At 39.9% G+C, this 15,713-nt stretch overlaps 1 protein-coding gene across 10 annotated transcripts in view; it reads right to left on the bottom strand.

The window, feature by feature from the left end:
* Nucleotides 1-15,713, bottom strand: part of NFIA (nuclear factor I A) — a 373,107-nt gene that overhangs the window by 56,927 nt on the left and 300,467 nt on the right. For 8 of the 10 annotated variants that reach the window (XM_077892019.1, XM_077892017.1, XM_077892020.1 and 5 more), the window contains 2 exons: nucleotides 2,717-2,895; nucleotides 268-433 (listed from right to left, as the gene is read on the bottom strand). In XM_077892019.1, the coding sequence (XP_077748145.1) occupies nucleotides 268-433; nucleotides 2,717-2,895 (345 nt within the window). The remainder of the gene's footprint in view (nucleotides 1-267; nucleotides 434-2,716; nucleotides 2,896-15,713) is intronic. The other 2 variants (XM_077892018.1, XM_077892026.1) reach the window with 1 other exon arrangement.

Genomic DNA, 15,713 nt, shown 5'->3' with positions numbered 1-15,713 from the left:
AGTCATATCTTGATTTCAGTCTGGGGCATGTAGTTATGCCATTTTCTCCACCCAAACACTCAGTCATTTCTGCATCTGGTGTAGCTGATCATACCCAAGAGTGGTGTACATTGCAATCTGGTTTTGGCTCTGCAAATTCATGCTATAATCATCTCTGGGGATATGTGCCTATCAGTAGAGCCTATGTAGTTAGGGACCAAACTTAAATGAGGATTCAAGTAAACAGAGCTTGATAAGTGACCGGCGCCTCATCGCAGCCATACTTACTTGGTGAGGTTGGGGAGGCTGCGCCTCCTTCTGTTGACGTGGTTGGAGGCTTTGTGTCTGGCACCGGCAGAGGTACAGGCCTGGCCATCGGGGGTGGCGGCGGCGGTGGCAACATCGGGGTGGGAAGGAATGGGTTGTGCACTTTGCCTTGGCTACTCCCATTGGGCTGTGAGCGTGGGAGCAAAACAGAACACGCAGAAGGAAAAGAAGAGACAGATATCAACTATTAGCAGCTTCTGAAAACAAAAGACGTATTAGTCACCACTTAGGTAAAATTACGAAGTATTTTAGTTGCTTGAATTCTTCCATAAAAGCAGATAGATAAAAAAAAGTTGAGGCATTCTTAAGGCATTCCACAGAAGTTTCATCTTAGGCACACATACTCAATGTATCCTAAAATGATCTCTTGAATTACTTTGACCTTCTCCACATCTCGCTTCCATAAAATGACCCACCAACTTTTGCTTGGAATGTTTCACTTCTGTATTAATTGCTACCTTCATCATCATTCTCATGATTATAATTTTTTTAATATATGTTTTACAAGTTGTAGGATTATTCCATATTGTCTACTTATACAGATATAATGAAGTTCCCCAAATATGCATTTGAAATTAAAAATAATATTTTATTTTCACTCCTCAAAGTTGATATTATATAACATTTAATAAATATGTTAAGGGAACATAAAAAATTTCTTTCACATATTGTATAACATCAGGCACAGAAACTTTAGAATTGAGCTGTCAAAATTCTGCTAGGGAAAAATATCACTTCTAATTTTGATTTAAATTATATAAGCATATGCCATAACAGTCATATTTATTTGGCTGCCTGATGTTAGAACAACCAAATAACAGCTCTTTGACAAAAGAAAGTTCCCCTCTGAAGAAAGCAATAAAATCTATTTTATTTTCAAGTTTTTCAAAACAGTCCCACAAAGAGACCTGCCTCAAGCCTTACAAAATTTTGATCAAAATGCAAAACCGGGATTTTGACAGTTATATAGGATAATGTCAGGACTATTTTTAAAGAAGTTAGAAATTTAAAAGTCAGATGCTTGCTGCTGGTGATCACTTCAGATTTCTCATGGTCTCCCAGGTGGCTTTTCCGATGCCAGACTTCAGTGACACTGCACAACCGGTAACCACAGCTGGTATTTAGGCTACAGTCCTGAATCAAAGTTCAGGTGAAGGAGAATCAGTTGTCCCAGGTTTAATAAGTGTAAGCTTAATAATTCTGTAGGGGCAGCCTCAGCCAGCCCCTCATCCACATTCTCTTATATATTTAGTATTGTTTCCTCAAAGACTATCTCGTCTGACAATCAGAATGCTGTGCTTTCTTGCCAGCAAACCTGCCCATGTGTTATTTCTGAGTGGGCTAAAGTCCATAAGTGAATGCTTTAGAATAAGCCAAGCAAATGAATACACAAGCAAAAAGAAAAAAGGCCCCATATTGATTTGTTGTCTAGACAGAAATGTATCTGCTAACACATCACCAGACATTAGTCAAAGCTGCCTGTTCTGTCTCAGATATGCACAATCAGGTATTTCTGCAAGGGTTGAGAAAATCAGCGACAGGGCGGTGTGATATAATATTCTAAATTAGGCAATGATAATGACGGCTGATCTGTGGCTTCATGTGTAGCTATTGGGAGAAAAGGAAAATCACATTTGGCTTTATGGTGGTCATTATTTACTATTCATTATTATTATTAGTGGCTGTGGGATACAGCTATCCAACTGTAAACACTTAGTCCAACTTTGAAATAAAATTTGTGATTTTTAAAAATCACTTTTACATTTGGAATACTGTTTCAAGTTGCAATTATTTGGTTTATTAGAGAAAAAAAATGAAAACATTCATTTGAAGCTGTTGAATACTGTTTAGCTTTATACAAAGATAAGTGGGAAAGATAACTACTTGCAGAAATAACAAACCATAATAAACTGTACTTCTAGCATCTTGAGTTCAAGTACTGGTCAACTTGATCTAAAGTGTTAGAAGACTGTATTTTTAAAAAATATCAACTCCGTTGATCTGAAACATCTGTGCCCCCTCATCCCCCTACTTCTCCCTACCACCCCAAATCATTATTTAAAATTATTTGGTCTTTCTATTTTGTTAACCGCGTGAGCCCAAGGGTTAGTGTGCCTGAGGTGGAATTATCAGCCCACAGACCTTAGAAGGTTATACGGTTCACCCTTGAGATGATTTATATCCATAAACTTGACAGTTGCGAACTTAACACAAACACTTTTTAAACCCTGGCCAATCACTCTTAGAGCAAGTTAACTTTCCCACAATCTAGAATAAATATGACATTTGCCTGGAGTCCGTCAGCGCAACATTAGAGCACAATGTCACATGGTCAGAAGGTCTCCCCTTGTTATTTTTACATTCGGTTAATATTTCTAAAGAAATTGGAAAGAAAAAGAGGTCTCCTTACATTGAGGAACCCCACCTGTCCAGCCTGCTGACCAGCATCAGGGCAGACAAGTTGGACAAACTCTTTCAGCGTCTCCTGAGGGTGATAGCGGATGGCTGGGTGAGAGAAGTAAGGCCCAGGCTGCTGGATAATGGGCGATGTTGGAAAATGAAGAGTCGACGGTGTTGCGTGAGGGCTTGCTGTAGGAAAAGAAAACGTGAGAGTCATGAAGGGAAAGGTCCGCTGTGCCACAGCATCAAGCCCGCTTCAACCTCCTTTTTCCTTTCTTTCCTGACCCAGCTCACAGCACTGCTTATGGCGCTGAATTTCACACTGGATAGTTCTGACAGATTTTCTTCCTTAAGGCTCTAAGACAAACATGGAGGTTAGATTAGGGTAGGGTTTCAGGCTGTCTTTCCATTTTCAGTGGACATGAGTTATAAAGGCATTAATAATCCTTGGTGAAGCTGAAGATTATTCATTACCTTAAGAGCCTTTTTAATGAAGCAAGCAATAAAAAATGTATTTGGTAGATTAGACCTGATTTAACTGACATTACATATGACAAATTCTAGTTTGCACATATGGATCCTCTTTCATGCTGAGCTAACCCATAGACAATAATTCATTGTTAAAGCTCTTATACCCCTTTCAAGGAAATTTCTAGGGACTAATACAGGATGAAATTTTTTTGAAGTATGTAGTAAATGATCACTTAATGAACCTGTGCCATTTGGATGCCTCACTTTACATGGACAGTTTACATAGACTTTTTTTTTCTTTTTTGGCCATTTCAAACTGAAACTCAGAAATGCATAAATGTTAGAGCAGGGGAACCCACAGGCTGAGTAGGCAGTGACTCCTGTTAAACTGTGGGCCCTCTGCCCATAAAAATTGATAAAAGAACTCAGACAACTATTACTCCTTTTTATTTGAGCCCTGCTACATTTTATTTGTACAAGAAGATTACAGTAGATTAAAAAACTTATGTGAGACGCTTGATAATGTTTCTGCGAGAACATCTGCCCTTGAATTGGAAGGGTGATTGATAAAATCTGCTAGAGAAGAGCAGGCATGGGAACGGTTGGAGATACTCAAACCAAGTAATGCCAAGGTAGCAGCTCTCACTTCTCAATGAAGGCCAGAGAAGCAGCTCCCAAATAAAAGCAGGTGAGAATATTTATTTTCCCTTACACTTTGCAGTTTAAGTCTTCAAACTCAAGGAGTCCCTGCAAAGATCAAACAAAGGAATGCTCCAATTTTAGACAGTAAAATTTCTAATACCAAGAGTGACTCATAAAACTGTAGAGGTGACTAAGCAAGAGAGGCTGTGCTTTCTACCACTACTCTAGAAGCATGGCTGAGGACTGTAAAAATGATACATTCCCATTGATCACTGGCCATGGGTTCTTTGTTCCCTACTGGACTATCTTTAGTATTGGGGTACTTTCTGACTAATAATTGAAATGGCTAGGATTTTGAGGTTCAGAACCGCATCTATAGTTTTTAAAGAGTGAAAATGGGGATGTGGAATGGAAGCAATAGTCTATTCCATGTCTTATGGATGATCTGATGGGACCACCTCATTCATGCAGCCTGTAATCTATCCAATAAACACTGATGGGCTTCTACTGTGGGTGTGAGATACAATAATACAACACAGACAAAATTTTATCTTCAGTCATACAATTGAGGGCATCTTGAACACAGCCAATGAAACCAGAATTGTTGTCATCTTCCATCCTTTATACTTGCTCTTCTTTCAATCTTTCACATCTTAGAAAATAGTTTTTCCATCTGTTTAATTATTCACTGTCATATCCTCAGAACACTGTCTGGTACTCAATAAGTATTAGTCAAATGTACAGTGATCAATTGAATGAATACAAGGGTGGTACAGAAATCGAGAACCATACAAATAGACTTAACACTTGCATTTTTTTCCACCTGGCAAAAAGCCAGAACTGGTCAAACTTAGGACTTCATATAATAAATGATAAATTATGGATCTGGGGATCCATAATTGTCTCTGAGTAAAACCCCACAAGATTAAGTTGTTAAATGGCTCTGGTCATCTCTTACTTTTGCACATGGGACTTTAAGAAACCAAACGAGTTTTGTTCATCTAATACGGCATGGCTATCTTTGCTGGTAGCAAGAAAATTTGACCCCGCACCCTGCAGTTGACCAAATAGTTTGCAGTCAGGGATTGGGGGCGGGGGGACATTTCCCAAATATGGCTGGGGATGTACTGAGCATAACAAAATGATACAGTCAACCTTGGCAGCATGTCTAACACAAAGGTGGGAACTGCACTGCCAAAATTCCCCAGGAAGCCGACCTTAGTGATAAAGTGACAGTACTTCAGGTGCTCAGTGGAAAGTGATAAATGGCGTTCGAGGATGCATCGTGGTGGCCCACAGAGAATGCTGCCCAAGGGAAAATATTCACTTGAGTAAAATGTCAGACAGATAAAAGTTAAAGGAAGTGGACAGAGGGAATAACTCAACAGATTTTGGAATCCCTCCTTTGATTGTTGGTAACAAACATCCATCCTAGCATCTCTTTGTTACTGTTAATAGGTGAAAGAACATCATTAGCAACCTGAATTCAGACCTTTGTCGAGTTTATTATATTCTACTAAAACAATTCACTTTTTCCTTGTGGCACCGAGTTTAGCACGAACTTAAGAACATGTGGTGCTCTATGAAACTAAGTCTGCAACTACTGACTTATAAGGACCAATTCTTAATTAATTAGCACCAGGGAATCATTTCGCCTGTAGTTTCAAATCAGGCAGTTGCTGAGTCTGCATTTCAACCCTTACTTTGTTATGCTTTGGACTTTCTGGTGCAGCCATTAGTGAAAGTGGGCATACAAATCATTTGAGGTCCTGAGCTTTCATTTCTTCAGAAGGAAATCAGTTGTGTTACAGACATTACACAGTCCTGTTAAATATCATTAAATACATGCTTTAGGTAGAGCACTAGTATTACTCTTTCACGGGGTAAGACCCATGTTCTTTGGTTCTCTAAAGCTCAGACTTCAGCAACATGTAGATTTGCATTTTCTTCTTTCCTGTTTCTTGTCTTCTCTCTTTGACCTTGAGTTAGACATTTTTGGTGTGCCCAAGCTTTTGTCTGAGTAGTTTCAAATCATTTTACAAAGCGTTGTTGGGGTTAAATCAGTCCATCCCTCAATCAGTAAAATTCATTAAATATACACTGAGATCTTCAGATCAGGGGTCCCACAGAAGAGAAACTACCATTTGGGAATTCCACCATTCTGAATCTGGCATGGTACTAATGCAATGCACAAAGAATGGTCTCAGTCCAAACTTTTGACAGAGAAAAACATCTCTTACGGATATGTGTGTGTGTGTGTGTGTGTGTGTGTGTAGTTGACACAATAAAAAATTATAGCACATTATGTAAATGCATATCTAGATCCTTTAAAATGTGCATTATTTACTTGAGAGTCAATAAAGGCTTTTCTCAAGTGGTTACAGTTTATTACAGTGTATCCATCTGTATCCATGTTGATGTTAATACAATTTTGTGTATTAAAAGGCACTACAAAATTGGCTGCTTCTGGGGTCTAATACTCTTAGTACCCTAGGCCAGGAGCAGCAAAGAGTGTCAGAAACACTCTGCTCTGGATGGTTCTCACTACCAGCTTAAATTTTAACCAGGGGCCAGACTTATTTAAAACAACTGCTGGGCTTTTCACAAACAATACAAATAAGAAGGAAGGAAATTTGATCAGGTTTCTTTGGCTAGAACGCACTGCCTACACATTCTGAACAAAGTAGCCACAATTCAAGAAACAGGGAGCCAGAATTTCCCAAAGGGTGTAGAGCTCAGTTATTTATTACAAAATGATCATATTACTGGATACTTAAAAAGAAGAAAGCAGGTCAGACAGGTTGGTTTACTTGTTTTTACTCTGTCCCTGCCTGGACTCTGCTTCTTTTAAAAAGATTCTCTTGGTTTTAGTTTGAAAGAGAAAAAGCTAAAAATTCAACACTATATACACACACACACACACACACACACATATATGTATATATGTTAATATATATTGTAAATATGTATTGTATATAATATATATTTTAAATATAAATATGTATTTATATTTATATTTTTATAAATATTTATATTTTATTTATATATTTATATATATATTTAACTTAAATGTATAAACTTAAATGCTTTCTCTTTTAAAGCAGAATGAGGACTGGGGAAGGAGAAGGTCAAGGTAATGACTGTATTACTGTGTAGGTTGGGAGTCTTATTTGATCCAAGGGACTCTTAGTCTGAGTCCTCCATAGGGAAGAGGCCTTACTAACATATATTCTAGCTCAAAAGGATGCTATCAAGGAGGCATAGCTAGATAGGTTTGGAAACTCGTTTCATTCTTTTATAAAGCTTGAGAAAGAAAAGAGAGAGGAAAGTAATCCTTCCTCACCATTTTTAGCAATTTTCCCCAAACTCAACCTCCAAGAATTCTAAGAACCTTCCCACATTTTTCCTCAAACCAAAATTTATGGGTTGAAATAGGTTCTTGTATTTAACCTGACATTGCCTTAATTGCTTTATTCCTCGTTCACAAACCATCACAGATTCTCACAGATCGGATAGAGACTTGGATTCTTTTCACCTTAGCGTTTCCTTTCTGGCAATCCTAGAGTCTCTTGTCTGGGAGGCTCCAAAGAAAAGCTGTCAAGAGAGCAGCGCAAACAATACGACCTAATCCCCTTTCAGGGGCAGCATGCTCTTAACACAGGGAAACACACAGCCTTCTTCTCTCACAGGAGGAATGATCACTCCCAAGCCATGGCATTTATAAGACTTCATAGTCTTACTATTAATCAACACAAAGTCAGGGGCAACAGGTGAGAGTCCAAACCATTCCCGTGTTAGTACGGTTAGCAGAAAAAGCCCACTCCTCTCTTTAGCAATATGATGGTACTTTAGACCAAAATAACCATTGCCGTAGAGCCACGGGTGGCATTAAGAACTCCTGACTACTCATATTTAGAAGTGAAGATTTTAATAAGGTAGATCGCTAAAAGGAGAAGAAAGTGGGAGAAAAAAAAAAGCCTTCCATAAAGGCAAACAGAATTCGAATTATTTGGGTTGTCAACTACTATGTACTTGGTTTCTTCGGAAATTCAAAACCACAGTATATGATGCCACTGTAGCTTACCTAAAGCTGAGAAATCTATCTTAATGGTCTATAGCTATAATTTATAAATCATGCATGAGTCAGACTGGCCACTTATGAAAGCCCAGGAGTTTGGAAGTATGGGATTTTTTTTTTAAGATTTTATTTATTTATTCATGAGAGAGAGAGAGAGAGAGGCAGGCAGGGACACAGAGACACAGGCAGAGCTCCATGCAAGGAGCCTGATGTGGGACTCAATCCCGGGTCTCCAGGTTCACGCCCTAGGCTAAAGGCAGATGCTTAACCGCTGAGCCACCCAGGTGTCCCTGGGATTTACTTTAATAGAGACACAAGGAAAGGGGACTTGGCAATGGTTTTTAAGCCTTTAGGAGGTAGAGCCTTGTCTGAATAACAAACCTCTGACTTGAGGCAACCCAAGGCTTTCAAAACCTAGAGTACCTATCTTTAACATTGCTCAGATGCACGTGAAAGACCCAGATGTCACAGGAGAGAAACAAATGACATTGCATGATAGCTGGTCAAGCACTTGATATTTTTATATTCTTGCTACCAAAGTAACTTTATGTTATGCTGCACTTCCAAGACGGTTGGTATTTTCTATTCCATTTGAATAAAGGGGATCCTCGGGTTGGAAATCAAATTCCAAGGTCTCCTGGAAAAACAGACAGAAAGGGGGAGGGGAGGAGGGCAAGGTCTTTTAACATTTTTATTTAGATCAATATTAGCCACTGAAGGACCCTTCTTGCCCTGAGGCTCTGGCTTATAATCTAGACCAGGGGTTGGCAAACGTTTTCTGTAAAGGCCAGAGAGCAGAGAGTTTAGACTTTGCTGGCTGCACGGTCTCTGCCTACAATTATTCTACTCTGCTGCTATGGTGCAGAAGCAGCCATAGATATCACACAAACAAATGAGTGTGGCCATGTTCCAATAGAATTTTATTTTCAAAAACAGGCAGAGGACTGGATTTGACTTGTGGGCCATAGTGTGCTGGCCCCATATAACTCCTGTTCACTTTCCAAACACCTGCCATGCTGTGCTCATGAGTTGAGCACCTGATGATCACTGCTCCTTCCAGCTCTTCCCTACTAAACCCTGTCTTTCTGCTGGTCCATCTTTCTGCTGAAGCCTCACTGTATTGAAGCTTTCAAAGCAATCTGCTTTCCTTCTATATTTCTACTAACTCCATTGTCGCTTTTTTTTTTCTTTGATTACCTTTTGACTACCTCTTGACTACCTTCACCCACTCCTCCTCCACTCCCCCATTATAGCTCTTTGATTGTCTGTCTTCACCATTATTTAACCTGCTTTGGTCTGTGCTGGTTTCCCATACTTGTGTGTGTATAATTTCAAGTTAAACATATGAATCCAAAAAAGGTATAATATGAGGACTGTGGGCTTTAGAGTCAAATAGGTGTAGATTTAATTCTAGATCTTTCACTTATCAGCTATGCTTTAAGTTTCTAAGCTTCTCTATGACTCGGTTTTGCCTTCTGTATGGTGGGGTGAATAACACCTCATAGATTTGTTGTTAAGATCCAATGAGACAAAGACAAAAACACATGGTGTAGTTCCTGACCATGAGGGTAGGTGATCAATAAATAGCTTCTTTTATTGGAAATACTGTCATAAGTAAGGATGGGGATGAGGATGGGGGGTGAATAAATTAAAAATTGTTCCTATTTGCTAAGATTTATTTGGATTACAGAATATACAAGGGGAAAGGAATAGTAAGTACGAGTTAAGAGGGACCTGCTGCTTATCTGTCTCTTGGACAAATGAATAAATAATCTGTCTCTTGGACAAATGAATACATAAATAAATACATAATGATGAGACAGTAGGTACTATCAAGTATGGACATGACATGAGGGTCTTGAAAAAAAAAATCCCTTAACAACAAAATGCAAAACAAAGCAACAGTAGCAACAATTTTGATCTAACGCTCATAGCTATCATAGATACAATGACCTATAAAGACTTTTTAACCAAATATACTTTGAACCTGTACCTTTGCTTAAATCTCAAACTCTGACAATCTAGAAACTTAGAATTAGGGAGCTGTCTCCCTCGAGGCTCTACTTTTCACTTAGATCTACAGTCCTTGAGTGTCCATACTGACCTCCCCCTTTACCATGTAGACCCCTGCTTACCCAGGCATACTTCCAACCTAATCAGGATCTGAACATGTCTTCCTCCTGCTCCCACACTGTGCCCTCCCGCTCCCCAGTCCAGGCCCCAGCAAACCCAGATACAATGCAAATTTCTATTACCCTTTGAAAGGCCCACCATGTCAGTTTTTGGGAGTTGCTTATCAGAGATCTGATACATGTTAAATACTACAAAAAAAAAAAAGTTTTAAAAGAAGATCTGGAGTTTTTTTTTTTTTTTTTTTTTTAAGATTTTATTCATTTATTCATGAGAGACACAAAGAGAGAGGCAGAGACACAGGCAGATGGAGAAGCAGGCTCCCCACAAGGAGCCCGATGTGGGACTCGATCCAGCATCCTGGGATCATGCCCTGGGCCAAAGGCAGATGCTCAATGGTTGAGCCACCCAGGCATCCCAGGAGTGCTTTTAAAGAAAACTTTATAATAATTATTTTTTTTTGAAAATTTACTAACTAGATGAAGGAACTTATAGTTTTGTTTCTGCCACTACTTGGCTTTATTAATATGGGTGACTTCTTTCTCTTCTAGTTCTCTCTTCTGCAAAATGTAGTTTGTACTCAATCGCTGATGCTTACGTAGCTTTGCATTCCAATGGAAGTCTGTCTCTGGGATTACAGTTACAAATACTCAGTACAACTGATCCATAGTAGTAACATTGAAATCTAAAATATCTTAAACTAGGGAACATGTGCCCCCTTATTTTTAAATATTTTTAAAAGATTTTATTTATTTATTCATGAGAGACACACACACAGACGGAGAGACATAGGCAGAGGGAGAAGCAGGCTCCCCTCAGGGAGCCTGATACAGGACTAGATCCCAGGACCCTGGGATCATGATCTGAGCCAAAGACAGACGCTCAACCACTGAGCCACCCAGGTGTCCCAGCACGTGCCCTTTAAAAGAAATTATTTTTCAAGTGTTTCTGAGGTACTAAGTTATAGAGTATTTTTGAACACAATCTCCAAGACATCCTGGCTTTGTAAAGGCTGTAATTTTTTTGAGTTTTAAAATCCCTGAGTGTACTTGTTCAAGCTCTGTGAGATAGAGTGCCAGCCTTGGGATCTTGACGGGACCTCCTCTCTGAATATGCTATATTTGCACACTACTTGCCTAGGCTGCCATGATGGCTAGTGTGAAATATGTTCAAATGCCACATAACAGCTATGATTATTGGAAATATGAAGAGGGACTGTTTAAGCAAAGTTGACAAGAATTCCATTCTATGACGAGAACTGGAGCGTCTATGTTATCTGCAACCAATGCTATGAAATAAGAGATCAATAATAAGAAACATGAAAAACACTTGAGAAAAAAACAACCCCACAGATTGGGTGATCACAGAGGTTAATGGAACGAGGCAGGGAGTCCTCTAACAAATTGGAGTCCTGCAAAAGAGAATTTCCGAAGTAAAGTCCATGGAGGTGCTCCAGCCCCTTAGAGGACTACTGGTGGTTGTGCAAGTATTTGCCAATGTGAAAAAAAAAAGGGCAAAAAACAAGCAAATAAACAACAGCAAAACCCATGACAAAAATAAAAGCGTGGGCTGATTTGCAGCATTTCCTCCACCGAATTGTCGGGTTTACATTGTGGTTTAAGCCCCTATTTCTGAGAGAGAGGATTACTAAAGCGGAGGTTACTTTCAAAGCGTCCTCCTGAATTCCAAGTATCTTCCTGAATATACCCTATAGGATTGAAGGATTTATTCTTCCTGTAGTAGATTTGACACAAGGGGAGGAAGGAGGAGAAGAATCAGCCCAGTGTCTGAAGTTAGGGGTTCAAGATTTTATCCCAGGTTGGGTATTCCATTAGCTCTGTGTGTCAGCCTCCTCACTTCCTCTACTGTGAATGGAAATCATATGTCGTGTTTGGGTTGTAGAGCTCGACTATTCTGCATCTGAAATCATCACTCCCTGTCCTATTAGGAATAGTCACTCAACATTTCTGAGCTCACATTTTCTTATCCAGAAATTGGATAAAATAGCACAGGAAAAAAAGTATTTTTCTCAGGATTATAATTAATTCTAGTACCTAGCAAGGCTCACTCATTTAAAAAAGGTATGTGTTGAGAATCAACTATGTGCTAGGCAGTACATTAGACTGTGGGTTATTTGTTATTCTTAGAATTGTTTTTTTTTTTAGAATAGATTAAGATACATGAAAAATAATCAGGATCATATAATGCAATGTGGCAATAATGATATCAAGAGTTGGACTGCTTTCATGGACCTGGAGGCCCATAGCATGGGTTAATCACCACTCTCTAGATCCTGCATTTAACCTGTGTCCTGCAAATCCTAACTGCAGGAATAAGTCACTTCAGCTAGGTAAAAAGGGCTCAGCTTTCTCTGTCTTGCCATTCCCTCTGGAAACAGAGCTCTCAGGTTTTTGAGGGTTACCTACCCTTCCCTCAGCCCCAAGCTATGTGGTCAAGAGTGGCCTTAACCCTACCTCCTGGCTCTGTGGGTATGCATGCCACCCAGGCCACACCAATGAGAAACCCCTTTACCTTTAAACATAAGAATTATGCCAAAAGTGACCCAAGCAAATGACCCAAATCAGGAGAATCAGAGTCATAAGCATCCAGGAGCAGAACCTTTCCCAGATCTGTAAAAAAGCTATTCTCTTTCTCCGTTGGGATTGTTACATAGGTGGAAATTAAGCCTGGAGCTGCTCACATCATTAATGCCACATTCTGAGGAGATTCAGCCTAAGAATGAAGTTCACACAGAAGATAGTAGAGCTGAAGGAAAGAAGAAGACATACAGATTTCTGAAGGTCTCACCTGAGCATCTGGATCCAGCCCTACCTGAAGCCATAAACCTCTACATTTTTTAGTTACAAGCACCAATCCATGATTTCCTTTTGGAGGAGTAGAAGGATGGTTAAGGCATTTGGTTGGGTTCTTTCACTCCTAAGAATATTTCACTTGAAAGAGTCTATATTAGCATATCTTCAAAGCATTCATTACTGGGTATGTAGGAATTTCACAACTTTTATTACGGTGTTCAGGAACTCAGGGATTTGGGAAGATCTGGAGATATCCCTCAGGGATGCCAAGGTTTTCTAAATTCATATCCTGTGCCAATAGAAGGGACCCACACAAGTAAATCCAAACTCCCACAAATACTTTAAATACCTGTGCTGGATTATCCCTTTCTTGAGTTTGCCTCCAATTAATCTCATCATAGTGATAATACTTTGTTTCATATCTACCTATTTGGCTAAACCACAGGGGCAGGACTTGTCTGGTTTGTTCATTAGGGTCTAGCACAGTGCTTGGCAGATGGTAAACGCTCAATAATTACTTGCTGAATTGATTCCTAGAAACAACACAGACTCTTGTTAACAAAAGAGGTGCTTATCTGAACTTTAGTGAAGACATAGCAAAGAGAAGTCTCTGCAATGGCTAAATGGGAGGGAGCTATTAGCTTGCCCCACTGAGAGTTCCCTGTTCCCCCCACCAGACAAGAGCAGTGGGATGGGGTAACCCACTGGCTCACTTCCCTGAGACCACATCTCCTCCTCTGGGCCTCTGTGGCTCTACCCAGAGAGGAGAAACATGCACTCCTTCTAGACCCACGGCAGCAGGTAGAAAGAGCAGATTGGGGATGAGGATTGAGGGATGGAGGAAGTGAGAACCCTCTCGACAGAACCGCATTCAAAGAAAGCGAACACAGGTATGAGGATAAAAGGAGTCACAGAGTATTTAGTAACCATACTTACGACAGTACCCAGCCCTTTCAATATGTCACTTCACTTCCTCTTCTTCCTCACGCTTTAATGTTTTGTACAGGTGGGGGAAAAAGGCAAGGTAGAAGATAAGTGACTCTCACAAGCACACGTGGGTCCTGAGTGACCATCCAGGACCCCACTGGCTGACCCTACAGCCCATGCACTTTTCATTGTCCTCTGCTGCTCCCATCTGAATTCTTTTTCAGAGGTCAGATGGTTTATTTCCCTTCAGAAGTTTGTGTTCACAGGTCCCTTATTATTGTATCGGAACCTGGCAACTCTGATGTTGCTCATGTGTGTTTTGCACATCCGAGAAAGGAAGTGTTTGATGGGGGGAAGGAGGAGAAGCAGTCCCCATTTCAAATGAAGCAATGGCACATGACAAATGTAAATTTACTGTGAATATATACATTTTAGAAAACATCTTCTACGTGTGATTAAGTACACTAATTTCAAGAATACAAAGCATGCAGCATGAAATGGGTGACTCTCTGTAATACTGCAACCACATTAATAGGGCTGTATATTCCCATTTCAAATATCAGTACTCACCCCCCTCTGCCTACATGGATGATAAGCTGATACTACATAAACATTGTTAAAGCCACAGTTCCATGCTACAGTAATTCACTTAACTTTAACATGATTTATGGTTCTGTCAATAGGGGAGGTTGAAAACCCTGCACTGAAGCTTCAATGTGAGCTTCATATTTAAAACAGCAATTGTGTGTGTGTGTGTATATGTGACAGAAGAAAACATTCCACATAAAAACGAGATACAAGTCCAATATTGACTTTTTTTATTCCATTCCAAAAAAAGGAAAATAAAGAATGAGTCCAAACATGGAATCCACATTATATTAAGCTAGACCAAGAAGAAAGAACCGCTAGGGATTTATCTGATGATGTGATTTATAGTACAAGCAATACCAGGAAGGCTCATCAATGAGGAGTTTAAAGAAACCTTGCTTAGGACCTTGCCTTCACCATGTGTGCCTATGTGGGTCTATAGTGAGGGTGTGGGGGAAGGAAGAGAGGAAGAGAGGGAAGGAGAGACAGATGGAGAGAAAGGGGCAAGGAATAACAAGGGAGAGCAGCTTCTTTTGTCCAGATGAGTTTAAATTTAGGCCCACGTGGTTAATCACCCTATTTTTCTCTCTGGTGCTCACCCTGGGGGCATTTTGCCTCTTTAAGAGATTAAGGAGCCAATTGGTCTTACTGCTCTAACCTGTCCTCCTTGGGACCACATATTAGCACGATTCCCCCAACAGAAGAGCTCTCTTTAGAAGTTTGCTGCGGGGATGACAAATTAACCCAGCAGGGTGTCCCACACATCTATCTCAGTACAAATTATTAGTGTAATAGAGCTTTTAGTTATGCATTTATCTAGTAATTATTGAACGGTTACACAAAACCAAGCTGAGCAGCCATGGCCTTTTATGAGGTTCGCTCGGTGGGTGGCCTTACAGTTAATTTAGGATAGTTTTCCACTAAGCAGTTCACTTGCAGACAAATTAGCTAAACAGCCTTCTCCTTTAAATATTTTCCATGTCATAGTGAAACTCTTTACAATACAATAAAGGTACAGTTTTAATTACACGCTTCCTGACTTTTGTTTAGTTGTAGTTTTAAAACATTTGCTGGCACTGTTTTTTCCTTTGGCTGGGCAGTAATAGCTGGTGGTAAGTATCTGGCTAATGAATTTAATAATTTCCTGAACTGAGGCTTAAAGGGCCTTTGCTAAAAAGCTGCCTTTCCTCTTCACCATCCAGATCCTTCAAATCCCATCGACAGGGTTTCCCACTGGGTTGGACACTGGCACTTGAGCTAACCTTGACCAATGTTCACAGGCCCTCTTAACTTGTCTTTTAATGCTCCTCAAAGTGGTACTTGTTAGGTCTGTGATGCCTCCATCTGAAAATCGATTC

Source organism: Canis aureus, chromosome 3, assembly GCF_053574225.1.
Source record: "Canis aureus isolate CA01 chromosome 3, VMU_Caureus_v.1.0, whole genome shotgun sequence".
Taxonomy (NCBI): domain Eukaryota; kingdom Metazoa; phylum Chordata; class Mammalia; order Carnivora; family Canidae; genus Canis; species Canis aureus.
The sequence above is the reverse complement of the archived record's forward strand: the minus strand, read 5'-3'. Positions and strand labels throughout refer to the sequence as shown.